At 39.7% G+C, this 26,063-nt stretch overlaps 1 protein-coding gene across 2 annotated transcripts; it reads left to right on the top strand.

The window, feature by feature from the left end:
- The first annotated feature begins 504 nt into the window (after positions 1-504).
- On the top strand, positions 505-21,104 carry LOC130911876 (zona pellucida sperm-binding protein 3-like). 2 transcript variants are annotated; one of them, XM_057829503.1, is made up of 10 exons: positions 505-963; positions 1,038-1,140; positions 4,356-4,474; positions 4,546-4,664; positions 11,742-11,845; positions 17,058-17,235; positions 17,301-17,418; positions 17,488-17,579; positions 20,685-20,779; positions 20,854-21,104. In XM_057829503.1, the coding sequence occupies exons 1-10, from the start codon at positions 625-627 to the stop codon at positions 20,973-20,975; spliced, it is 1,389 nt and encodes a 462-aa protein (XP_057685486.1). In that variant the 5' UTR covers positions 505-624; the 3' UTR covers positions 20,976-21,104. The 2 variants fall into 2 exon arrangements, with proteins under 2 accessions (XP_057685486.1, XP_057685485.1); XM_057829502.1 differs by having other exon boundaries at positions 508-963; positions 20,851-21,103.
- The last annotated feature ends 4,959 nt before the right edge of the window (positions 21,105-26,063 follow it).

Below are 26,063 nucleotides of genomic sequence, written 5' to 3'. Positions count from 1 at the left end.
CTTTTTATAATCCTGTCACGGGTACTTTAATACTCACTTCTTATTCTTTGGTCACTTTACGTTGATTTTGGGACATTGCCAGGTCACTTCCAATTGATTTTGAGTCACCTCCTATTTGGTTTTAGGGTACTTTTGGTTTTTTTTATGATGATTTTGTGGCATTCCCAGGTCACTTTCTGTACAATTTGGGTCCTTCCTGTTAATTTTGGGGCAATTTGAGGACTTTTTTGGGGGGGGGGGTAAAACAATGACCACCAATGGAGAAACACTGAAGGTGTTTTGGTTTTTTTGACTATTGATATTGAGTTGAATTTTTTATTATTGTGACAACAGTCATTTCTCCTTGAAGATGAGAGAAAACATATTTTGGAGCGTTGAGAACCAAATGCATCTCTGGAGTTGACCTTTAAAGTGCACAGCCAAGCATCTGATTTGCAATTCTATTTGATAAAAAAATGACTGCCATATGGGGAAAGCCTGAAAGGATGAATGTGGCAGGCTGGAATGCAATCATGTCATTAGCTGTGGGTGGAGTTTGACCCATAGCTTTCATTTGGTCAAAACAGAGAAGCAATGCTGCTCCCTTAAAAAACCTTCAACTCTTGTTTTGGTGGAATTATCGGAATGTTGTTCTGGAGAATTTTCTTTGGCCTTCTCTTGTCAGTTCCTTGCGCTGCTTTGCAAATTTTCAGCACCAATGAGACACATTTCTCAAACCAAAGCGTACAACTGTGGACGCCCGTAAGGCAACAGACGACGTTCGGTCAGTCGAACAGGACGGAACCGAGCCAATGGGGTAACTCTGCCGTTAGCCGGCGGATCCGGATCCATCAACTGAAGAGGCCCGCTGTTGAGGAGCGCGTCCAAATTCTACCGACGCCAGAACCCGATGTCCAAGATGAAGTTTTAAAGATCGCAATTCAAGGCCCGGATCTGGACCCGCCCGTTGAACCGGATCCAAAGGTATTTCATGAAAATATGATTGCGTTCCATGTGAGAAGGAGCTAAGGTTCAGTGACTTTGAACTGTGTTTTAAGATGGCAGTTGACTTTGAGCAGCGGGTGCCCAAGCCGGCAGACAGCCTGGCGGTGCAGTGTGGCGAGGGGGAGGTCATCGTAGAGGTCAAGCAGAACTTCTTTGGTAACTTCATTACTTAAGTGGGGCACACTTTTTCATCAGAAGTTTTTTTTTTTTTTTTTTTCTTTACTGTGAGAGAAAACACATCACTCAGTGAATGATTGTTTTAGTGCCATTGACGGTGAAAGACCTCAAATCCATGTGAATTGGGAGGGCTGATTCAATTGCTGCCAGCCCTTCTAGTTTATATGGACCAGACATTTATCGCCGATAAAGGCAGCTCAAGAGTTCACTCAATATAATTTCGCTGGTTTTGATCAGACTCCCATGGATTTTGAGTCCCTTTTGATTTTGATTGATTTTGGGGCATTTTTAGGTTTAGGTTTTTATCGATTTTGAGCAATTGCAGGTCACTTTTTGTTGATTTTTGGGGCAATTGTGGGTCACTTCCTAATGATTTTGGCTCCGTTGATTTTTTTTTGGGTACAATACTGGTGATTTTTTTAAAAAATGTCACCACCTATTGGATTTGGGGCAATTAGAGGTCACATCCTGCTAATTTTGGGTCTCTTCCTTTTGTTTTAGGGCCAATTCTGGGTTACTTCCAGGTGGTTTTGGGTCACTTTCTTTTGATTTTCTGTATGTGTATATATATATATATATATATATATATATATATATATATATATTTATATATAAATTTTAGGGTACAATCCTTGACCATATCGGCTGATTTTGTTTGTTTTTTGTTTTTTTGTTTTATTTTTGTCACCACCTTTTAGATTTGGGGCAATTACAGGTCACGTCCTGCTGATTTTGGGTCACTTTCTTTTGTTTTTGGGCCAATTCTGGGTTACTTCCAGGTGGTTTTGGGTCACTTTCTTTTGATTTTCTGTATGTATGTGTATATATATATATATATATATATATATATAAATTTTAGGGTACAATCCTTGACCATATCGGCTGATTTTGTTTGTTTTTTGTTTTTTTGTTTTATTTTTGTCACCACCTTTTAGATTTGGGGCAATTACAGGTCACGTCCTGCTGATTTTGGGTCACTTTCTTTTGTTTTTGGGCCAATTCTGGGTTACTTCCTGAAGATTTTGGGTCACTTTCTGTTGATTTCACGTCACCTCCTGTTGATTTTTTTTTTTTTTAATTTATTTATTTTTTATAAAGAGTACAATACTGATCCGCATCCATTTTCGTTAATTTTTTTTTTTTTGTCACAACCTATTGAATTTGTGGCAATTACAGGTCTCTTCCTGTTGATTTTGGGTTGTTTTTTTTTGGTTTAGGGCCAATTCTGGGTTTCTTCCCAATGATTTTTGGTCATTTTCTGCTGATTTTGGGTCACTTTTTTTTTTTTTTTTTTTTTGTTTTGTTTTGTTTTTGTTTTAAGGGTACAATCCTGGGTCACTTCCTGATCATTTGGGGTTCATTCTGTGTCACTTGTTGTTGATTTTTCTCACCTCTTAGTAAATTTGGGGCAATTCTAAGTCATTTTGTGTTGATTTCGGGTAACTTTCTTTTGATTTTTAGGGGCAATTTTGATTCCCTTCCTGATCATTTTGGGTCACTTTCTGTTGATTTTGTGTCACTTTCTGTACATTTTTATGGTATAATACTGTTCCGTATCCCGTATTTGTCACCACTTATTGAATTTGGAACAATTTTGAGTCATTTCCTGTTGATTTTGGGTCAATTTATTTGATTTCAGGTCAATTTTTTGATGTAAATACACTTCTGGGTTACTTCCTGATAATTTAGGGTTAATTCCAGGTCACACTGTATCTTTTAGTTTTTGTTTTCTTCAGCACCTACTGAATTTTGAGCAATTACAGGTCACTTCCTGTTGATTTTGGGCCACTTTATTTTGTTTTAGGGCCACAGTGGGTTAATTCCAGGTGGTTTAGGGTCACTTTCTGTTGCTTTTGTGTTGCTTTCTATTGATTTTCTGGTCAATTCTGAGTCACTTCCTGATGGTTTTGGGTCACTTTCTTTTGTTACAGCACCATTTCTGTTACTTCCAGGCAATTCTGGGTCACTTCCTGATAATTGGGGTTCATTCCGGGCCACTTGCTGTTGATTTTTGTCACCTCCTATTGAATTTGGGGCAATTCTAGGTCATTTTTTGTTAATTTTTAGGTCACTCTTTTGATTTTTAGGGGCAATTCTGAGTCCCTTCCTGATGATTTTGGTGCACTTTCTGTTGATTTTTTTTTAAGGGTACAATACTGGTGCACATCGGCTGATTTTTATGTATTTATTTTTTTGTCTTTGGGTCACCACCTATTGAATTTGGGGTAATTACAGGTCACATCCTGTTGATTTTGGGTCACTTTTTTGTTTTGGGGCCAATTCTGGGTTACGTCATGATGATTTGGGGTCACTTTCTGTTGATTTCACGTCACCTCTTGTTGATTTTTTTTTTGTGTGTCGCCACATATTGAATTTGGGGCAATTACAGGTCACGTCCTGTTGATTTTGGGACACTTTCCTTTGATGTAATGACAATTCTGGGTCACTCCCCGATAATTTCTGGTTAATTCCAGGTCACTCGCTGTTGATTTTGGTCACCTCCTTTTGAATATGGAGAAATTATGGGCCAATTTGTGATCATTTTTGGTGAATTTCAGGCTACTTGCTGTTGAATTTTGTCACCACCTATTGGATTTTTGGGCAATTCCAGGTCATTTCATGTTGTTTTCAGGTCTTTTTTTTTTTTTTTTTTTTTTATGCGTCACTTTCTGTTATGGTAAATGGTGTTATACTTATATAGCGCTCCACCTTTCTTAATATATTCTGGTACAATACTGGTCCGTATCTGTTGATTATTGCCACCTGTTTGATTTTGGGCTATTTTGGGTCCCTTCCTGATCATTTTGGGTCAATTCCAAGCTACTTGTTTTTGATTTTTTTCACCCTCTATTGAATTTGGGGCAATTCAGAGTTATTTTCTGTTGATTTCAGGTCGCCTTCTTTTGATTTAGGGGCAATTCTGGGTAACTTTTTTTTTGGGGGGGGGGGTGAATCTTTAGAATAGCCATTGGAAGTTGGTACATTAAAACTCACCTTAATTTTCGCATTTTTCCTTTTTTGTGTATGGTGTGAAGAAAAATAATTCTGTTTTTCGATGCAAATTTTTTTGCGGCAATCAAAAGGTTTACTTCAATCCAATCAAACCAATTAGGCGGGAGCCTGCAAAGTTTCTTGTCCTAAAAAAAAATAACAAAAAAGCTTCCTGACTGGCTTTTCCCTTTTTGTTCTTGTAGGAAATGGCCAGCTAATCCGTCCAAGCGATTTGACATTAGGAGGCTGTGGCCTGCTTCGCCAAGACGACCGCGTGCTTCTTTTCCGGACCGAGCTCCACGGCTGCGGCGGCACGGCCAAGGCGAGCTTTCCTTTACCTTTGGACTTTTCCTTTCCAACCAAGTCGCCATTACTGTAACTCCTCTTCATTAGATGACGGACGAAGCCCTCATTTACACCTTTTCGCTCGCGTACTCTCCAACGCCAGTCGGAGACTCCTTGGTATTTAAGACGAATCCTTCCGAGGTGCAAATTGAATGCCATTATCCCAGGTAAAGCTGACGTATGAGCTGATATTTGTGCAATCAGAAACTCAATCCGCACATCTGTACTGACTCTGGAATGCTAAACTCGAATAGTTGACCATCATTGATGCGAGCTTTTGCTTGGCACGCAAAAAATGTTTGCCCCAAAAACTTTTTATTATTTTTTTTTTTAAGTGAAATTTAAAAGGCTACTTGTCCTAGAGTTTTTGTCCAATGCACATAATTTACACATCAAAAGAAATGGAAGCAAAGGAGCACAAAAAAACTGTACAGCTAAGCCAAAATTTGTCAAAAAAATACCCACTCATTTCTAATGGCCAAAATTTCCTATTCATTTCAACGGCAAAAAAAAAAAATTCCAATTTCATTTGTATTGATTTCCAACCTAGACCTTGAAAAATCTATATTAGCACACCCAAAAGCATCTCTCTATTTGTGGTTGTGATTTTTTTACTAAAAACTTTCCATTAAAGTCCAGTGATAGTCAGCTAACCGTGCCATTGACACCCATGTATGCCCATTCCAGTGACACCCATGAGCCATTATTTTGGGTCACTTCAAGTACATTTTGGGAATTCCGGGTATAATTTCAGATCCTTTTGATTTTGTGGCATTTCCCGGTCACTTCCTGTTAATTTTGGGGCAATTTCGGGTCACTTTTTGTTGATTTGGTTAAGTTCATGTACTACTAGATATGGGCATAGACTTCATAGTGATAATGACGGGACACCTTCCCCAGTCACTGCGCCACGCCTTTAAGTAGGGGGCCGTCCCACAATCTGCTTCAGTCGGTCGCAGTTATTCTCAAACACATGCAGCGATCCAACACCGGATATAGGTTGAAAAAGTGCAAAAGGTGTACCGCATACAAACGGAAAGGATTGAGTGATTTGTTCGAGGATTCAAGGTAATTATTATTATTTTTTTGTACCATGTATTTTGAAACGTGGAAAAAAATCAATTGGAGAAATTAGCCGCTACAGCATTGACATTATAGTTTGCAATATTTACGTAAAATAAATGCTAACTGCCCGTTTTTTTTTTTTTTTTTTTGCTTTTAACCACGAATGGAGACTGTTAAAGAATAAAGAATCCAGGGATTTAAGGATTTATTCACAAGAATTTTCAACGAAAAGAAGCTCTTTGGTGTTAACGCAACGCCACAGTGGCTTTAAGACTAGCAGCACATTCGCAATATTTACGTAAAATAAATGCTAACTGCCGATTATTATTATTTTTTGCTTTCAACCAAAAATCGAGACTGTTTTACGTCCATATCTATAAAGAATTCAGTGATTTACGCATTTATTCACAAAATTTTCAACGTAAAAAGCTCTTGTGATAAGGCGGTGCCACAGTGGCTTAAAGACTTGCAGCACATTCAACAATTTTACGAAAAATAAATGCTAACTGCCCGGTGTTCTTGCCTTTAACCAAGAATTGTGACTGTTATACGTTGTTACGTGCCAAAGATGGCTCGCGAAAGGCGTAACATAAAACAATCCACACAAATGTACAAGTGGACACAAATTTATTTACACAATAATCAAACTCGCAATGAATATGTACAAAATGCCGAGGAAGCGTGACTTCAGGGTAAGCCCAGGCCAAAACAACACACAAAAGGAACTACACTTAAACCCCACCCGCTAACTAAACCCTGATCATGTAAAAGGAACAAAGAAAAGACCGCGTCTAACCTAACTTCCTACTCTATACAAAACAGGAGAAAACGGGTTGAACAGAAATGGCGACTTACCCTTACTTGCTTCAGTGCTCTTATTTACAGTGGTGAACAAAAACGATCCAATAACGAATAATCACAAAAGACCTCACCGAAAAAGCGGGAGTGTATCAAACTAGCGATCAAAATGCAAACGAGCGTGAATGGCGAGCAAACAGCTAGCGAGGAGGAACGCGACAGAATGCTGCCAAATTGCGACCTCCTAGAACGTTGACAGCGGCAGGTTTAAGAAGCTTGGCGCCTTTTCCGGTGGCCAATCAGCGGTGGTGACGTCGTCGGTCCGTCCTGCATCGATCAGCTGTCGTCACAGTGGGGGAGGGGGAGCAGCCAGCTGGTGGAGGCGACGATCAGCTGACTGGAAGAACCTCAGAAAATTAACTATTAAACGGCCAGGGGCCGTCATATATGTCCATATCTATACAGAATTCAGGGATTCACGCATTTGTTCACAAAATTTTCAATGTAAAAATCTCTTGTGATAAGGACGCGCCACAGTGGCTTAAAGACTTGCAGCACATTCAACAATTTTACGTAAAATAAATGCTAACTGCCGTTTTTTATTTTATCCAAGAATCGAGACTTTTTTTTTTACGTCCATATCTATAAAGAATTCAGGGATTCACGTATTTATTCATAAAATTTTCAGTGTAAAAAGCTCTGTGTTTCCACTCGGTCAGCTTGTCAGCTGATGGAGATAGACCCCCTATTAATTGGGCCGGTGTCCCGTCAATATATTATGAAGTCTATGACTTGGGGCATTTGGGTTTCATTTCCAGCATATTTTAGATTATTTCCCAATTATTTAAAGGCATTTCATGGTCTGTTCCTGTTCACTGATCATTTTTGATTGATTTCGGCAATTCCAGGTCAATTCCTGTTGGTTTTAGAGCAAGTCTGGGTCCTTTTTTTTTTTTTTTTTTTTTTTTTTTTTTTTTTTTTTTAACTTCTAGGTGAGATTTTGGCCATTCTGGGATCAGTTCCTGTACATTTTAGATAATTTGCCATTTATTTCAGGGCATTTCATTGTTTTTGGAGCAATTCCGGGTCACTTCCAGTTGAATTTGGTTCACCTCTTGTAGATTTTGGGCGTTCTGAGATCATTTCCTGGACATTATGGATAATCTATATAAGGGCATTTTAGGGTCACTTCCTGTTGATTTTGGAGCAATTCCAGTTCACTTCCTGCAGATTTTGGGGCAATTCTGGGTCACTTTCTGTTGAATTTGGTTCACTTGTTGTAGATTTTGAGCATTTGGGGTCATTTCATGTACTCTTTGTATCATTTCCTATTTAGGGGTATTTCAGGGTCACATCCTGTTCATTGACCACCTGTCATTTTGTCATTTTGTTGTTTTTGTTTCACTTCTTGTAGATTTTGGGCATTAGGGGGGTCAATTCTTGTAAAAGGGTTAGGGTTTATTTAAGTGCATTTGAGGGTCACTTACTGTTCATTGATCACTTGCTGTTGATTTTGGAGCAATTCTGGGTCACGTTCTGTTGAATTTGGTTTACTTCTCGATTTTGGGCATTCTGAGGTAATTTCCTGTATATTTTAGAATAATTTTCTATTTATTTAAGGGCATTTCAGGATCCCCCTGTTCATTGATCACTCACTGTTGATTTTAGAGCAATTCCGGGTCACCTCCTGTTGATTTTGGAGCAATTGTTGGTAACTTTCTGTTGATTTTTGGCTCACTTCTTGTAGATTTTGAGCGTTCGGGGTCTTTTCCTGGACATTTTGGATAATTTCCTATTCATTTAAGGGCATTTCAGGGTCACTTCCTGTTCATAAATCATCTCTTGTTGATGTTGGAGCAATTCCGGGTCAATTCCTGTTGATTTTGGAGCTATTCTGAGTTTTGGGTATTCTGGGGTCATTTCTGGTACAATTTTAATGAATTCCTATTTATTTAAGTGCATTTCATGGTCAATTATGTTCATTGATCACTTCCTGTTGATTTTGGAGCAATTCTGGGTCACGTTCTGTTGATTTTTGGTTCATTTCTTGTCAGAGGTGGGTAGTAGAGTAGCCAAACGTTTAACTCAAGTAAGAGTAGTGTTACTTCAAAATAGTATTACTCAAGTAACAGTAGTCGTCCAAAAAATGAACTCGAGTGCAAGTAAAAAAGTATTTGGTGAAAAGAGTACTCAAGTAATGAGTAACATTGCGAGTAACTGCTTACATTTTTGCTGGATTTTTAAAATTTTTTTGTTAAACAATAGTATTTTCTGAGCAAAAAGCTATCTGTATGGACTATTGTTATGATGATACGGTACAATAACCACATAAAGCCAACGAAACACAGAAAAATAATAATAATGATTTTTAAAATAAAAAAATAAATAAATCATTGAATTCCGACAAGAGAAAAAAAACAACTAAATAAATGAATCATTATTCGTCCAAAAAGCATGACTGCCTCTGGTGGAGACAATGGTTCAGAGTTTGAATAATTACTATTTGGAAATTAAAAGGATCCTATCTCTGGTTTTCCGTGGTCAACCGGTGCCAAATAAAAACTGGGAGAGAGTTTTAAATCTGCGCTTTTGAGTCATGTTGAGGGCAGCGCTCTATATGAAATACTTCATTTTTTACAGTGCTTTAAAGACACCACATGATTGAAAAGGCTGGCATGAAGATGGAATGGCAAGCTCGCGTCTGATTGGTATAATGGACCCATGTGATCATTGTCTCATCGGTGAAATCGGTACAGCTACCCCGGTAATACACCAGGCACGTCTCTACTCTTATCATTGCTGGCAAAAAATAAATCGAATATGTAGAATAATGAGGAAAAAATGTAACGACTCTTGTGTAGCCCACAGTAGCTGAGTAAGAGGAGCGTTTTTTCTTCACAAATCTACTTAAGTAAATGTTAAGGAGTACATGTGACACGTTACTACCCACCTCTGCTTCATGTAGATTTTGGGCATTCGGGGTCATTTCCTGTCACTTTGGAAATTTTTCTATTTAAGGGCATTTCAGGTTCACTTGCTGTTCATTAATCACTTTGTGTTGATTTTGGAGTAATTCCAGGTCACTTCATGTTTTATTTTGGAGCAATTCTGGGTCAGGTTCTATAGAATTTGGTTCATTTCTGATAGATTTTGGACATTCAGGTGTCATTTCTTGTACATTTAGGCTAATTTCCTCTTCAGTTGTGAATATTTTAGGATCACTTTCTGTTCATTTATCACTTTCTATTTATTGTGGGGAAATTAAAGTAACTTCCTGTGGATTTCAGGTCCCTTCCTGTTGATTTTGGAGCCATCCTGGGTCGCTCTTCTGAATTCGGTTCACTTTTTGTAGATTTTGGGCATTCTGGGGTCATTTCCTGTACACAAGTTTTATTTAAAGGCATTTCAAGGTCACTTCCTGTTAGTTGTGGGGTCAATTCCAGGTCACTTCATGTTTTATTTTGGAGCAATTCTGGGTCAGGTTCTATAGAATTTGGTTCATTTCTGATAGATTTTGGATATTCAGGTGTCATTTCTTGTACATTTTGGCTAATTTCCTCTTCAGTTGTGAATATTTTAGGATCACTTTCTGTTCATTTATCACTTTCTATTTATTGTGGGGAAATTAAAGTAACTTCCTGTGGATTTCAGGTCCCTTCCTGTTGATTTTGGAGCCATCCTGGGTCGCTCTTTTGAATTCGGTTCACTTTTTGTAGATTTTGGGCATTCTGGGGTCATTTCCTGTACACAAGTTTTATTTAAAGGCATTTCAAGGTCACTTCCTGTTAGTTGTGGGGTCAATTCCAGGTCACTTCATGTTTTATTTTGGAGCAATTCTGGGTCAGGTTCTATAGAATTTGGTTCATTTCTGATAGATTTTGGACATTCAGGTGTCATTTCTTGTACATTTAGGCTAATTTCCTCTTCAGTTGTGAATATTTTAGGATCACTTTCTGTTCATTTATCACTTTCTATTTATTGTGGGGAAATTAAAGTAACTTCCTGTGGATTTCAGGTCCCTTCCTGTTGATTTTGGAGCCATCCTGGGTCGCTCTTCTGAATTCGGTTCACTTTTTGTAGATTTTGGGCATTCTGGGGTCATTTCCTGTACACAAGTTTTATTTAAAGGCATTTCAAGGTCACTTCCTGTTAGTTGTGGGGTCAATTCCAGGTCACTTCATGTTTTATTTTGGAGCAATTCTGGGTCAGGTTCTATAGAATTTGGTTCATTTCTGATAGATTTTGGATATTCAGGTGTCATTTCTTGTACATTTTGGCTAATTTCCTCTTCAGTTGTGAATATTTTAGGATCACTTTCTGTTCATTTATCACTTTCTATTTATTGTGGGGAAATTAAAGTAACTTCCTGTGGATTTCAGGTCCCTTCCTGTTGATTTTGGAGCCATCCTGGGTCGCTCTTTTGAATTCGGTTCACTTTTTGTAGATTTTGGGCATTCTGGGGTCATTTCCTGTACACAAGTTTTATTTAAAGGCATTTCAAGGTCACTTCCTGTTAGTTGTGGGGTCAATTCCAGGTCACTTCATGTTTTATTTTGGAGCAATTCTGGGTCAGGTTCTATAGAATTTGGTTCATTTCTGATAGATTTTGGACATTCGGGTGTCATTTCTTGTACATTTTGGCTAATTTCCTCTTCAGTTGTGAATATTTTAGGATCACTTTCTGTTCATTTATCACTTTCTATTTATTGTGGGGAAATTAAAGTAACTTCCTGTGGATTTCAGGTCCCTTCCTGTTGATTTTGGAGCCATCCTGGGTCGCTCTTTTGAATTCGGTTCACTTTTTGTAGATTTTGGGCATTCTGGGGTCATTTCCTGTACACAAGTTTTATTTAAAGGCATTTCAAGGTCACTTCCTGTTGGTTGTGGGGCAATTCTGGGTCATTCTCTTTTGATTTTGGGGCAATTCTTGTTCATTTCCTATTGAAAAAACATGAACCCTCCCCCCCAAAACCACCTCACCTGAAAAAAAACACCAAAACCAGAACATGGAACACTTGTAGTTTTAGTCATAATAAGGCAGTCATTGGCTACCATTAACGGCAGTAAACGCCAGTTGTCAAAGGCAGACAATTTAAGTCCCTTTCTTGTTGATTTTAAAGTACTTACGCGTCACTTCCTGCACATTTTGGGGGAATTTCTGGGTGCATTTGAGTCACTTTCTGTTGATATCAGGTCATTCTTTTTTGACGTTGGAAATGGTCGATTGGAATTAAAGGGGGACGTTTTTTGTCATATTTTGGTGGAACTGTACATTTCCAAATTCCAATACAGTTTCTGGTAGCACAAATATCAGCCTCTTGTGATGTTCATGTCACCAATCCAAAATGGGTGAACTCAAACTTTGTTGTCGCTTTTTAAAGGAAGCACTATGTAAGCAGTCATGCCGTGATGCCTCATTGGCAGCAGTTTGCTTCCAGCCTGTTAACAGAGCAGCAGCTCCGCTTCTCCCTCAGGCTCCTGACAGGTGAGCAAAACTACAAAGCCTGAAAAGGAAAGACAGCTGGCTCGCTATTTTTCACTCTGCTGCCTGGTCTTGACCAAATGTTGACTTGAGGAAGCTATTTCAGGTATCGTCTAGATGTTTTGACATGTGAAGGGGTCATTTAACAGTGTTATTGTGGTTTTCCTAGCCACAGTGAGTGTATGATTAGGGTGGGGGTACATTAAATTATATCCTGTAATTGTGGAGTAAACTCCACAAATAAAATTCAGTTTGTTTTTTTTTGTTCTGTCCACGCCAAGCAGCCCGCACACTTTGACCGATTTACACCGTTCCAACTTCATAATGTTCCAAAATTCAAATGACACAGGCTTTCTTTGGATTTCGGAACTCAAGTAATTCCTGGTTAACGAACGAGTTCCGTTCCTGCACTGGCAATGTACCCCAGATTTTCACACAAGTCGGAATTAACCCTTTAAATACCTCTAAGCACCCTTTTAAAAAAATCAAATTATCCAAAACATGTATTATACGTCATTGTACTGTCCTCGCCACAACGTTGGAGCTAAGTTCTAGCTAGACAGCGAGCTAAATTCAGAAATGACGATGTCAGACATTGGTGTGGTTTGCTGACGCAGCTGCTCATGACATCAACTCTTGCAAACGAAACTAAAAATTAAATCAGTCTCATCTTCAAGAACAGCAATTCCAAATGTGCGTTTACAAGTAGCTGCTGATACACATACCTGTCAACCCGAGGCAGTTACCAATCATAGTGACGTATGCCCTTACAAATTGGTGACTAATCTTACAACGTCGTATATAGCGTGCAATATGAAACAAAAATAAAACTCAATTTTTAAAATAATATGAAGTTATTGGTAATATTATAACATATAACCTGGTGCAATCAAAGAACAATGTCTTCAGCTACATCCTGATAACAAAAATTTAACAGTGACTTTTGTTATAATTGTATGTCGCACTTTTGGCAATTTCTATCATGTCTTTTGATGGCTGCACTCCAGGTCGCAATTCAGTTTGACTTGAAAGTAGTTAGTTTGTGTGTCCAATTAAAATGGTCAATTGATAAGATTAACTTACCTATGCAATTTTTGCTAATTCTGAGAAGTGATCAGCAATAGTTGCGGGCAAATTGTGTTCGGCAACAAATTGGCAGAATGAAATCTCCACTTTCGTCACTTTTCATTCTGCAGACTTCATCTTTATGACCAGTGTTTTAATCTTACTTTTAAAAAGTAATTAATTACAGTTGCAAATTACTTCACCCAAAAAGTTATTGAGTTAGTAACTCAGTTACCTGAATGTAAGAGTAATTAGTTACTTGGCAAAGTAACTGGTGCTACCTTTCATGTTTTTTTTCAAAACAAAAAAACAAACAAAAAAAAAAAACATAATGACCTTTGCAATGTTAGGAAGTCATTTAATGTGAATCAACCGTGAAAGTTGCTTCCGTTTTTGCATTAGTTCCCTTTTGTCTACTTTCGACATGTGAAAGTTTTAAAACTGTTTCATCATTTAAAGATGGATTCAAGTCAGGATTTTTCCAAGATTTTGCCTATTTAGGAGTATTTTAGATAAAAAAGTTACTTAGGTTAGCTAGGAAGGTTCACTACAACAGAGCCTTTCTGAGAAGTCTACTGCTTTAAAATGGCGGCTGTTTACCAACACCGCCGAGTCTGTCATTTCGCACATAGTTCTATATGCATGTGATATCCAGGCGTAGATTGTAGGCTGTCGGCTACAGTCCGGAAATATTGGAGCCGCCTAGCATCGCGTTCACTACAGCGTCATAACTTCTCTCTCCGGGTCTCTGACTTGCGTCATTCAACGAACATAATGCATAGTAACGCACATTGTCTCGTTGTTGAACAGTGCTAAAATCCGAATGGAGAAAAAAAAACGTAATGTATTAAAAACGTACAGATTTTGAACGTACGGCGTACACATTTAAAAATCAGTGCTCACTTGTACAAAGTACACGGAAACTGTTCAACTTGACAGGTATGTGATACAACAATAACATACGATTAGCATGTATCAGTTAGCGTCCACAAATCATCAAAAACAATCACATAAACAAGCCCCAAGTATTCAACCCCAATTGAAAATGCACAATAAACAGTACAAAAGGGGTTATATACAGTTCTCGCCTCTGGATGTTTCACAAGCAAAAAATGTGCGCACAGGCTGTCACCTCTTCACTCGGATGCGCTCTTCCTCATATGTGCATGTGTGGGATGGGCGGTGTGTAAATCCTCTCTCTTGCGGAAGTACAACCTACCCTACGTTTCCTGCGCCAAAATAAAAGCATGCATCACAAAACAAAAGTGAAGATTTAAAATAAAAACATTAAACGATAAGACAGGCGTCGTAAAGTCAAAATCATGTCAGTCGGGTACGTCATAACACGGGAACTACCTGTACGATAGAATAGAGGTTGTACCCGGGTTACGAACGAGTTCCGTTCCTACGCTGGCGTCGAAACCCAAATTTCTGCATAAATTGGAATTAACCATTCAAGTACCCCTAAATCTTAAATTACTATCCAAAAAGTCCAAAAGTATTTTGTTTAATGGTGGAGGATACACTGCCCTCTGGTGGCAGTATTAGGTCTGGTTGGACAGAAAAGCAGACTCAGACATCTGACATGGATAAAGGATAGCTGCGCTCTGATTTGGCCCACATAAGGCTGTAAGTTGTTTCAGCTAATATATGTATATGCATTTCTAAGTAAGTTTACAGTTACAGTTTGTGGAGTTACGTGTCAGCGATTTGCTATGAGAATCGTAAATACGTTAGCATTTAAGCTAGCGGACATTTGTTCGGCAAATTTGGCTAATTTAATCTACTAAATTTACATATTGCTCAGACTAGATGGGTCTTTGAAAATCAATTGTTTTGTGTCAAGTGTTTTATTGTTAAAATGCGTGTCATTTTGAACATAAGTGTGCATGCACTGCTGGCCAAAAGTATTGGCACCCCTGCAATTCTGTCATATAACGCTCAATTTTTCCCAGAAAATAATTGCAATTACAAATGCTTTCATTGATTTTGCTTGGAATGAATAACCACAAAAGAGAATGGAGAAAAAAAATTAAATCTTTATCATTTTACTCCAAAATGGGCCGGAGTATTGGCATCCTTTGAAATATCATGTAATGCTTGTCTAATTTGTGTAACTAACAGCACCTGTTACTTGCGGCACAAAAATGGAGGTGGCAATAATTAAATCACACTTGAAGCCAGTTAAAATGGATCAAAGTTGACTCAACCTCAGTCGTGTGTCCTTGTGTGTACCACATTGAGCATGGAGAAAAGAAAGACCAAAGAACTGTCCGAAGACTTGAGAAGCAAAATTGTGAGGAAGCATGGGCAATCTCAAGGCTACAAGTTCATCTCCAAAGACCTGAATGTTCCTGTGTCTACCGTGCAAAAAGTCATCAATAAGTGCAAAGCTCGTGGCACTGTGTCTGCACTGTGTCTAACCTCGCTAGATGTGGATGGAAAAGAAAAATTGACGCGAGATTTCAATGAATGTGCGGATGATGGGTAAAGAACCTCGACTAACATCCAAACAAGTCCAAGCTGTCCCGCAGTCTAAGCTGCAGAGCAACAGTGTCAACCCGTACTATTCATTGGCATTTGAATGAAAAGGGACTCTATGATAGGATACCCAGGAAGACCCCACTTCTGACCCAGAGACATAAAAAAGCCAGGCTGGAGTTTGTCAAAACTTACCTGAGAAAGCCAAAAATGTTTTGGAAGAATGTTATCTGGTCAGATTAGACAAAAGTAGAGCTTTTTGGGGAAAAGGCATCAACATAGTTTCCAGGGGGGAAAAACGAGGCCTACAAAGAAAAGAACACAGTCCCCACAGTCAAACATGGCAGAGGTTCCCTGATGTTTTGGGGTTGCTTTGCTACCTGTGGCATTGGACTGCCTGACCGTGTGCATGGCATTATGAAGTCTGAAGACGACCAACAAATTTTGCAGCATAATGTAGGGCCCAGAATGAGAAAGCTTAGTCTCCCTCAGGGGTCATGGGTCTTCCAACAGGACAATGACCCAAAACACACTTCAAAAAGCACGAGAAAATGGTTTGAGAGAAAGCACTGGAGACTTCTAAAGTGGCCCGCAATGAGTCCAGACCTCAATCCCATGAAACATCTGTGGAGCGATCTGAAAATGGCAGTTTGGAAAAGGCACCCTTCAAATCTCAGAGACCTGGAGCAGTTGGCCAAAGAAGAATAGTCCAAAATTCCAACAGAGCATTGTAAGAAACTCATTGAAACCGGAAGCGGTTGTTTGCAGTTATTTCATCTAAAGGTTGTGCTACCAAGTATTAGGCTGAAGGTGCCAAGACTTTGTCCTGCCCATTTTTGGAATTTTGTGTAAAATAATTATTTGATTGTTTTTTTTTTTTTTTTCATTCTCTTATGTGTTTTTTCATTGCAAGCAAAATAAATGAAGATATTACTACCAAAGCATTTTTAATTGGAAACATTTTTTGGGAGTGATTGAACATTATCTGATAGAATTGCAGGGGTACCAATACTTTTGGCCAGCAGTGTATGCGTAAAGTGAGAAACAAAGCTGATGCTCCAGAAGGAAGTCCCCCCCGCCCCCCCACAAAAGATAGTGGTAAAAAGATTTAACTCTATAAACAGTCTAGACCTTCACAATGTAGTTCAAACCAACTAGCTAGCAGCAACTAAGTCGCAGTGTTATTCTAGAGCTGGGATGTAACTTTTGACCACAAAACAAATAAGGTAAGACGTGCGGAGAGATTGTCTGTCGTGTGCAAGCCAGGTTTTAATTTGTCAAACACGGAGCATTCGGTTTATTAATTACATGGGACTTTCTGCTGTTAGCTGGGGGCTGGAGCTAACTGTTACTACGAGCAGTGATAAATACTCACTTTCTTGAAAAATCTTCTTATGTCCATCTATTCATGCTCTGCCCTGTGTGCGTCAGAGTTCTACATGCCGGCGGTCCCGACCGCGAGCAAGGTAATAATAATACGACGCCAAATTATTTAGGGGGGCATAAGAATATTTCAGGGGGTGCTGAAGCCCCCTTAAAATAGGCCACTGAAGCCAGCTTACCCATTACCTCATTCACTGCCATTGACAGCGTTGCACATCCCATCCAATTTGACTGTCAAAATTGATGGGACAACATTTCTTCTGTATTTTTTTCACTGACTGATTAGAGGATCATCAGTCCCAGCGGTCCACCGGTGTCTACCTTGTGGGCGAGATGATCCATTTGGAAGCCTCGGTCCTACAGGGCTACCACATTCCACTGAGGGTCTACGTTGACAGCTGCGTAGTCACCTTGAGCGCCGCCCCAAATTCCCAACCGGCGTATACATTTATCGATAATCATGGGTAAGAAGTGTGGGAAAAGTTTTTGTTGAGTGGACCAAAAAAATGACAATCTATCGGATTTTAAGGTGTCTAAAAGATGCTAAGCTAACAGGAGCCAAGTCCTACTTTATGCAGCGAAGCAGTGAGGATAAGCTTGCATTCCAGGTGAAAGCTTTCAATTTCCAGAAAGACGGCAGGAATTCGGTAAGTGCCACTATGTGAACAAGTATCGATTTATCGCAGTGCTAACGTTTATTTCCCCTCCCCTCGTAGCTTTACATTACGTGTCGGCTAACGGCAACAGTGCTCTCTGTTCCGATCAGCTCGCGACACAAGGCCTGTTCGTTTTTAGTTGAAGCCAACAGGTTAGTGCTGGCAGAGGCAATTGTTTCGATCCATTTTAACAATGGGCTCTTTGCACGTCACGTTAGCGTTAGCTTTAGCTGCTCACGTTTTTCCGATTTGGATCAGATCCTGTTGATTTTTGTGGCATTTCCCGGTCACTTCCTGTTGATTTTGGGGCAATTTCAGAACACTTTAATGATTTTGGTCACATCTTCATTGTTTTTGGGCCATTCCCGGGTCATTTACTGTTGATTTGGGGGCATTTACGGCTCACTTTATTTTGGGGCATTCCCACGTCTCTTCTTGTACACTTTGGGTCACTCCTGTTAATTTTGAGGCAATCCGAAGTTTGTTTATTTACGTATTTTTGACACTTGTCAATCCATTGACTGCCATTTCCGGCACTAGATGTACATTTCATTGAGACTAGGAGGGGTGAATGACCAAATTTGCTTCTCCCAGTCTAAATGAATTGGACATCTAGTGCTATCAATGGCAGCCAATCAATTAACAAGGAAAATACACAAATACCGACCCATTACTATCAAAGGTGGTGGAAATTTAAATTAATACCAGGACAACAAATTTCTGGTGATCTTAACAAGTAAATATTGATACTTTTGCAATCATATACCATATCTGGATACAACATTTCAGTACTCGATACTTTTATATAGTTTTGACAATGGAGTGGTACCTGAGATACAAAAGCTTCAGGACAAAATTTCATGAAAATTTTTTGACCCTTTTTCGCTTCACATGACGAAAAATTATTCATCATACGAAAGATTAATGCGTACTGCAATAGTTCATTCCTTGCTCGTAGTAATGCCATAATGAAACCAAGGGTGTAGGTTTGCATAGGAGTAGTAGGGACATAAGACTACCAACTTTTCAGGATGCAATTGGCCCCACCAACTTTTAAGCAATCCTATTTGCATTGAATAATTATTTCATTTATACTGTATAGGTAATTTAGATTGTTCCCATGTGTTGTAAGGATAGAATAGACCCTACCATTATTAAGTGAATTATTTTTATTATGTTCAGACTTCATTTATCCCTTTTCATTTGCTGAATGTGCTGGTAGAACCGGCCACACAGACACATGTACACTCACACATCCCTGACAGATTCATGTCGACAACATGCCGCTTCCTCAGTCCCCTTCGAAGCGGAGGGATATTAGAAGTTTTTTTTCGGCCAGCAGCAGGCACTGTAAGTAATGTGAATAGAGTGTTGTGGAGGTGGGATGAAACCCCACTAATTTTGCTACTGAAAGTCCGACCTGCATTAGAGTTAGCATAAGAATAAACTGTGTGAACTTGCTAACCTGCAAAACTACAGCGGTCAGGCCAGCCTCAACAAGAAAGAATGAAGTCAAGCGCACTGTAAGTAATGTGAATAGAGTGTTGTGGAGCTGGGATGAAACCCCACTAATTTTGCTACTGAAAGTCCGACCTGCATTAGAGTTAGCATAAGACTAAACTGTGTGAACTTGCTAACCTGCAAAACTACAGCGGTCAGGCCAGCCTCAACAAGAAAGAATGAAGTCAAGCGCACTGTAAGTAATGTGAATAGAGTGTTGTGGAGGTGGGATGAAACCCCACTAATTTTGCTACTGTAAGTCCGACATGCATTAGAGTTAGCATAAGAATAAACTGTGTGAACTTGCTAACCTGCAAAACTACAGCGGTCAGGCCAGCCTCAACAAGAAAGAATGAAGTCAAGCTAACTGCCCCTTACTTGGATCATTGTTTCCTTTATGTGCGTTACGGTAATGCAACAAAGTGGCTTCAGAGTGCAAGTCCCTTTATTAAAAAACAAAAACAAAAACAAGGGAGCTATCCAAGGATGGGTCCACTTCAGGGGGACACTGACATGAACCTAAACTAAAATGGAATTTAAAAAAAAAATCTGTGAGATGAAATCACACATCAGAATTTCATGAGAGTACTTTGGTTCAAGTCTTGGTCTTGGGGTAGTCTAGTATGCCTCAGATGTAGATTGGTCCTTGGATATATCGGATTTTTTTTCTCAAATAGATTTTATAATACAATACTTTAGTTTGAGTCTAGGGGTGCTCCAGTCTCCACCAGAAGTGAACCCATTCTTAAATAGCTCCCCGTTTTTTTAATAAAGTGACTTGCACTTCGAAATGTTTCTTTAGTAGTTTTGGAAAACAAAGGTTTGAATCGAATGTTGTATCACCTTAACAACCAATACACATGAAAGTTAGTATAAGTGAACACAGATTTATTTTGCAATGATCATTTAGCCCAGTGCTTCTCAATTATTTTCTGTTACGTTCTTTTTTTTATTTTTGCTGCAGGCATTATCAGCTCCTCAGCTATGGTGTGGGGTTATTTTTGCACTGAGCAACTTGGTATGCCATTTTATATGATGCTAACAGTGCTTGCTGGTTTACTGATGTAACACTGACAGCACGAGACAATTGTTGGCAATATTTGGCACGTTTTCGCTGAAAAACCAGTCAAGTGGCTTATCAATGTGATTCGCATCTAATGTCTTCAAGTGACGTCTTAATCGATTTGGCTTTCATGCTGTCTGCTGCAAACAACAGACGGTACACAAGAAAGCCTGCAAAAAGTTTGCTGAAGACATGTCAACAAAGTACATGGATTACTGGAACCATGTCCTATGGTCTGATGATACGGGCGGGCGTTCTTGTGTACCGTCTTCATAAGAGGCTTCCTCCTGGGGTGACAGCCATGCACACCAATTTGATGTAGAGTGCGACATATGGTCTGAGCACTAACAGGCTGACCCCCCCACTTCTTCAATCTCTGCAGCAATGCTGACAGCACTCCTGTAACGAGTCACGTGACATTTTGGAGGGAAAATGACAAGCAGTACTCAGTTTGGACATTTAGGGATGTATGCATTTACTAAGGGGTGTACTCACTTTTGTTGCCAGGGGTTTGGATATTAATGGCTATATTTTATTTTGAGGGGAAAATAACTCGCACAGACTACTTTTCATTGTGTCAAAGTGTCATTTTGTCAGTGTTGTCCCATGAAAAGATATACTTAAATATCTGTAGAAATGCGAGGGGTGTACTCACTTTTGTGATACACTGTATATATTGCTTTCCTGGGTGCAGATGGGTAGCATCAGGTGGCGACAACAAGGTGTGCAGCTGTTGTGAAAGCAGCTGCAGTGAGCAGAGGTGGAAAAGGAACCTCCGAGAGGATGCGGGTGAGTCCACTTCTGTTTAACTTTGAGCTAAACACGCTAATGTACTCGCTACATGTTTTTTCTTGGAGTAGCAGGTCTTCAGCCACACATTCAATGGGAAGGATCTGCTATTTTAGGCCCCATCCGAGTGAAGGAAAACACGACACGATCCAATTCTACTCGTCGGAAGCCAAAACGTACACACACCGGTATATAAAAGTATTGAAATCATGTATGTTTGTTTCATTCCAAGCATTGTTGCACTTTATCTGATCGTTAGCTGCGCAGTGCGCTGTCATGGGTGCAGGGTGCACAAAAAATCGGGACAATAAAGGATATCTGTCCATGCTGAATGCTGTATGAAAGGTCAAGTGATTTGCTGGACTTCTTGGGTTTCTAGAACTTTCGAAGTTGAAACCGTAACAAGACCAACGCCCTCAAAACGCTGTCCCAAACCCACATTTTGAGGAAAACCGTTGTCCTAAGGGCAACCGTTCTTGAGAGTTACAACCCTAATGTCCAGCCTTGTGTGGAAATCTATACCATGTATTCCAAGCAAGGTTATTGCTACATCAATCTGCACGTGTCGGTACTCCATATGGATACATGCAAGAACTTATATCTCCCAACTAATGAAAAATAAGAGATCAAGTCTGCACAGTGTGCTCACATTACCCGTCGAACATGAGCACGTCCTCAAGAGTAAAATGCAAGTATCGCACGACTAGTTCCCCGCCGCGAGCCAAAACGCCGACTGGAACAGCAGTCATATTTTCCACTCTCCCCGGAATCCCCCACCCACTAGCGTTCTGCCCGTGGACGTGTCCTCACAAAATGGGGCTCCTCATGAACTGTTGCTCACCAGCCCAGGAAGACGAATAGACATAATTAAAAAGCCTATAAAGGCCAAGCGGAGGCTTTTATTACAGTAATATGTGGAGGCCTGATTTAATGGTGTGTTTGCCGCCGCGCGCGGAACCGACGGATGCGTCGCTTTACTGCAACGCTGACCCCCTCCGTCGGGAACCCACCAGAGGCTCGTAAAAAGCAATATCTAATGATGCACTGGCGTAGAGGCGTGACAGCGACACTATAAAGACAGGAGGAAGAAAAGCAATAAGCATTTCTCAAAAAAAGGAATGAAGATGTTTGGGCTTTTTTGCTAATGAGACAATTTAAGAAAACATTTGTGATAATACATAGGACCTCCTGCAATGTTGAACTTTTCTTTCATTACAACTTCACAACACAAAGAGAACCTTGAACAGGCTCAGTATGAAAAGATTAGTGTTGCACCAATAAAGAATTTCATTAATCGCAATTAAAAGCATTAACCATTGCCTAGGGCTATAAATGAAACTGTTTCGTGGATGTTTTTACAGTCAGGTGGTCAAAAATGGAGTTGTGTAGAGATTAGAGTTGGATAGATACTCGTACCTCTAGCCGTACCGATACTGCACTAAAATGACCATCTTCATGGGCGAGTATTAAGAAATAACGTACAATGTTCTTTTCAAGATCTACTTTCTGACCGCTGGTCGCTCTACCCAAGGTGGCCGCCAGCAACGCACGCTTGTCGCCCTTCTCACCGATAGCCATACTAGTATCGGTACTAAAACATCGTCAACGTCAAATAATGTTTTGATACTGTACAATATAAACTTATCGAGATCTATTTTCTGACCGCTGGTCGCCCTACCCAAGATGGCCACCAGCTACACACGCTTGTGGCCATTCCCCCCAATAACTATACTAGTATCAGTAGTGTTGCTGATACGGCCCATAAGTGATGTCATTTATATCGTCGAATAATAAGAAATCACGTGTCGATGCTGTACAATATGCAGTTTTCTAGATCTACATTCTGAGCGCTGAGCGCCCTACCCAAGATGGCCAGAAGCTACGCACGCTTGTCGCCCTTCTCACCGATAGCCATACTGTTATCGGTACCAATTCAACACTAAAACATCATCGACATCAGCAAGCATTAAGAAATAACTTGTCAATTTTTTACAACATGTACATTTTGAGATTACTTTCTGACTGCTGGTCGCCTTACTCAAGATGGCCGCCAGCTACGCGCACTTGTTTTCCTTTCCCACCAATAATATCGCTATAGTTAGCAATACAGCACTAAAATGGTATCGAGTTCACCAAGTATTAAATAACATACCGATTTTGTACAATATGTACTTTTCGAGATCTAGTTTCTGACCGTTGGTCACCCTACCCAAGATGGCCACCAGCTACGCACGCTTGTCGCCATTCCCAACGATAACAATGCCAGCATCTGTATCGTTACCGATACAGCACCAAAATGACGTCATCGATGTTGGCGAATGATAAGAAATAACATGTCGATGCTGAACAATATGTGTTTTTCAAGAGCTACATTCTGACCGATAGTCGCCCTACTCAAGATAGCCACCACCTACGTACGCTGGTCGCTTTCCCACCGATAGCAATACTAGTATCTGTACAATTTCCGATACAGCACTAAAATGACATTGATATCGGCGAATGTTAAAGGGTACCACAGTTAGAAAGACATGTAGTTCTTAAAACCCCTCAGTGTTTTCGTTTCAATGAAATTTGTGAAATTTCAAATAAAAAAAATAAACTAGTAGCTCGCCATTGTTGTTGATGTCGCAGGGCGGTGACGTCACATGACCAAGCTGCCGTACTTCAGTGTCACTCTTTAACTATCTAAGGTAGTGTTTTAAATACACCACAAGGTGTCAATGGCGAGTTTTAAATTAATAAGAAGAAAAGCCAATGAGTGTGTTTTGTCCCTCGACTGACGCCGTAGTTTCTTGTTTAGTGTGGGTTTATCGTGATTTACGTTCATTTGTGTTGTCTTCACAACAGACAAGTCTCCTGATAAGGACTCCCAGTATCATAGTTTGTATATTGTGACTAAATTTTGCCATCCACTGTATTAGTTGAGCTAAATGAGTTGTTAAACTGTTTAAAAGAGTTTGACCAAAGTCTGAGTAAGTTTTATGTGTATTTTGCATATCTATTGTGAATTTGTGAATGGCAGTTCTCTTTGCATTGTTGTTTAACTCTGTGAGAATGGGGCCTCATTAATACAGATTGAAGCTCTTTTCTTTTTGGGAAAATTATTTTTTGAGAGAGATGAATATTATTTTTGTTGTATTTTCACTATATGAAGGAGTTGTCGAAGCTTATGCCAATAAACTGCGTGGTCAGAGCTACGAATCTGAACCCCTGTGTCCACTCTTTCTCTCTGCCTTTTACACCCCACTGTGGATTAAAGAAAAACTACGGCGTCATTCAAGGAACAAAATGCACGATTTGGCTTGATCCCTAATTAGGTTAAAACTCTCCATTGACACCTTGTGGCTTATTTAAATCACTACATAATTAAAGAGTGGCACGTTTTTTTTTTTTTTTTTTTTTTTATTAAAAAGAGTGACACGAGGAATTCCGGCAGCGTGTCCATGTGACGTCACCACCCTGCGACGTAAACAACTATGCTAACTACCTACTAGTTAAAATAATTTTACAAAGTTTGTTGAAACAAAACATTAAGAAGGGTTTAAATATCAAATTATTATGACTCGTACTAAGATTTATCTTTTAAGAACTACATGTCCTTCTATCTGTGGGTCCCTTTAAGAACTTACGTGTTGATGGTGTACAATATGGACTTTTCGAGATCTACATTCTTACTGTTAGTCGCCCTACCCAAGATGGCCGCCAGCTACGCACGCTTGTCGCCCTTCTCATACTATATTCATACTAGTATTGGTACCAGTGCAGCACTATACAGTCATCAATATTAACAAATATTAAGAATAATGTGCTGATACTGTACAGCAGGGGTCAGCAACCTTTTTGGTGTGGCGTGCCACTTTCAAATTTTCTTGTCAGTGTGCCACACCAAGATTAATGACGCACATCCGAATTTTTATATCCAACAGAGCTGTAATTTTACTCCAAAGAAAACAACATGAACATACGTTGAAATTTTACAACTACCATTCTTCTTTAACAAATAACTAAAAAATAAAAGTATATTTTAGAAAATATCAAAACTTGAGCATCATCTTATGTAAACATATCACACACACACAACCCAGCAAGAAAAGGGGAACAAGCGTGATTCTCAGTGCAGGTCTCTCACAGTACAGAGCGGGCTGTTTTAACCTTCAAAGTCAGGCGACTACTTTGTCTTTTTCACTAACAGTGAATTCTATGCACAATTTTAGATTTTATATAACAAATACAAAAGATGACTACCTTAATGTGATCCCTGGCCCTGTTTTCCATGAATTTCATGTTTCGCCTCGTAGTTGCGTTTGACACTTGTTATGCGACACACACACAACGCTCCCGAGGCATAATGCACAGAGCAAGCGAAAGTAACCAGCCAACCAGTTGTTACCGGCACCCCCAAGGGGCCGCTGTCCCCTACAGTATGACCAGCTTACTAGTTAAGCTTAAGAAAAAGAGAGGCAGGGAGCAAGGTGTTGAGAGAGAGTTGTGCGAAGAGCGCCATGAAAAGTGGCTGTGTCCCATGCTGGTTTTAGTTTTGTTAATAAAAGTCTCCAGCAAAATACCATCCAACGTGTCACTGTGTTTTTATACACATCACCACCTCTCTGAAGTAATAAGCACCGGGCGAATCGACGACAATAAGCCACGTTAATCGCCTGTCCGCTACACCCTACGGTGCAGAGTTGCAATTACCAAAAAGTGCAATTGGTAACACAGTGTACTTCCGCCAGCTCTCTGATTGGTCGGCTTCGTGACATGTTAGTAGCGTGGGCTGAATTAAATGCGCAGAGAAAAAAAATCCGACAAGCGCAGGAGTCGAGAAATTGGGGAAGAGCTGGAGGTGTGCTCAAAATCAATTATTGCTCGCATATAACGCCACAGGCAGAATGGGTGAGAGGGGCTGTCCCGTAAAGCCCCTAAATAACAGGGTGCGCAACTGAAAATGCCTTAATTTCCGGTAAAAAGGCACATTGTAAATGGGCTCGCTTCCGCTATCCAAACAGCTAAACATGAAAAGGTTCACACTCCGGATGTTTTCAGTAATCCTTTATATGTCTCTTTTCTTTTTTATGAAACTAAAACAATGAAAAAATACATGCAATCAGCAACAATGCTGCAAATAACAAAAATGCCATCCATATATGCAAACACAATTAGCCTGTATTCAGTAGTTCTTAATTAGAAATATAAAACACTTTTCCCCTCAAACATGCAACCTAAAGACAATATAAAGAGTGTAATTCTCAATTTGACAACAAATTACTCACAGACGTTGCTCTAA

The sequence above is a fragment of the Corythoichthys intestinalis genome, chromosome 2 (assembly GCF_030265065.1).
Source record: "Corythoichthys intestinalis isolate RoL2023-P3 chromosome 2, ASM3026506v1, whole genome shotgun sequence".
In the NCBI taxonomy this organism is placed as follows: domain Eukaryota; kingdom Metazoa; phylum Chordata; class Actinopteri; order Syngnathiformes; family Syngnathidae; genus Corythoichthys; species Corythoichthys intestinalis.
This window is presented reverse-complemented; position numbering and strand designations above follow the sequence as displayed.

Bases quoted from the DNA above. Each gene is read 5' to 3' on its own strand.
- LOC130911876 (XM_057829502.1), top strand. From the start codon at position 625: ATGTTGTTCTGGAGAATTTTCTTTGGCCTTCTCTTGTCAGTTCCTTGC. The intron at 1,141-4,355 runs GTAACTTCATTA...TTGTTCTTGTAG, and splicing joins GGTCAAGCAGAACTTCTTTG to GAAATGGCCAGCTAATCCGT. The intron at 4,665-11,741 runs GTAAAGCTGACG...CGCTTTTTAAAG, and splicing joins ATTGAATGCCATTATCCCAG to GAAGCACTATGTAAGCAGTC.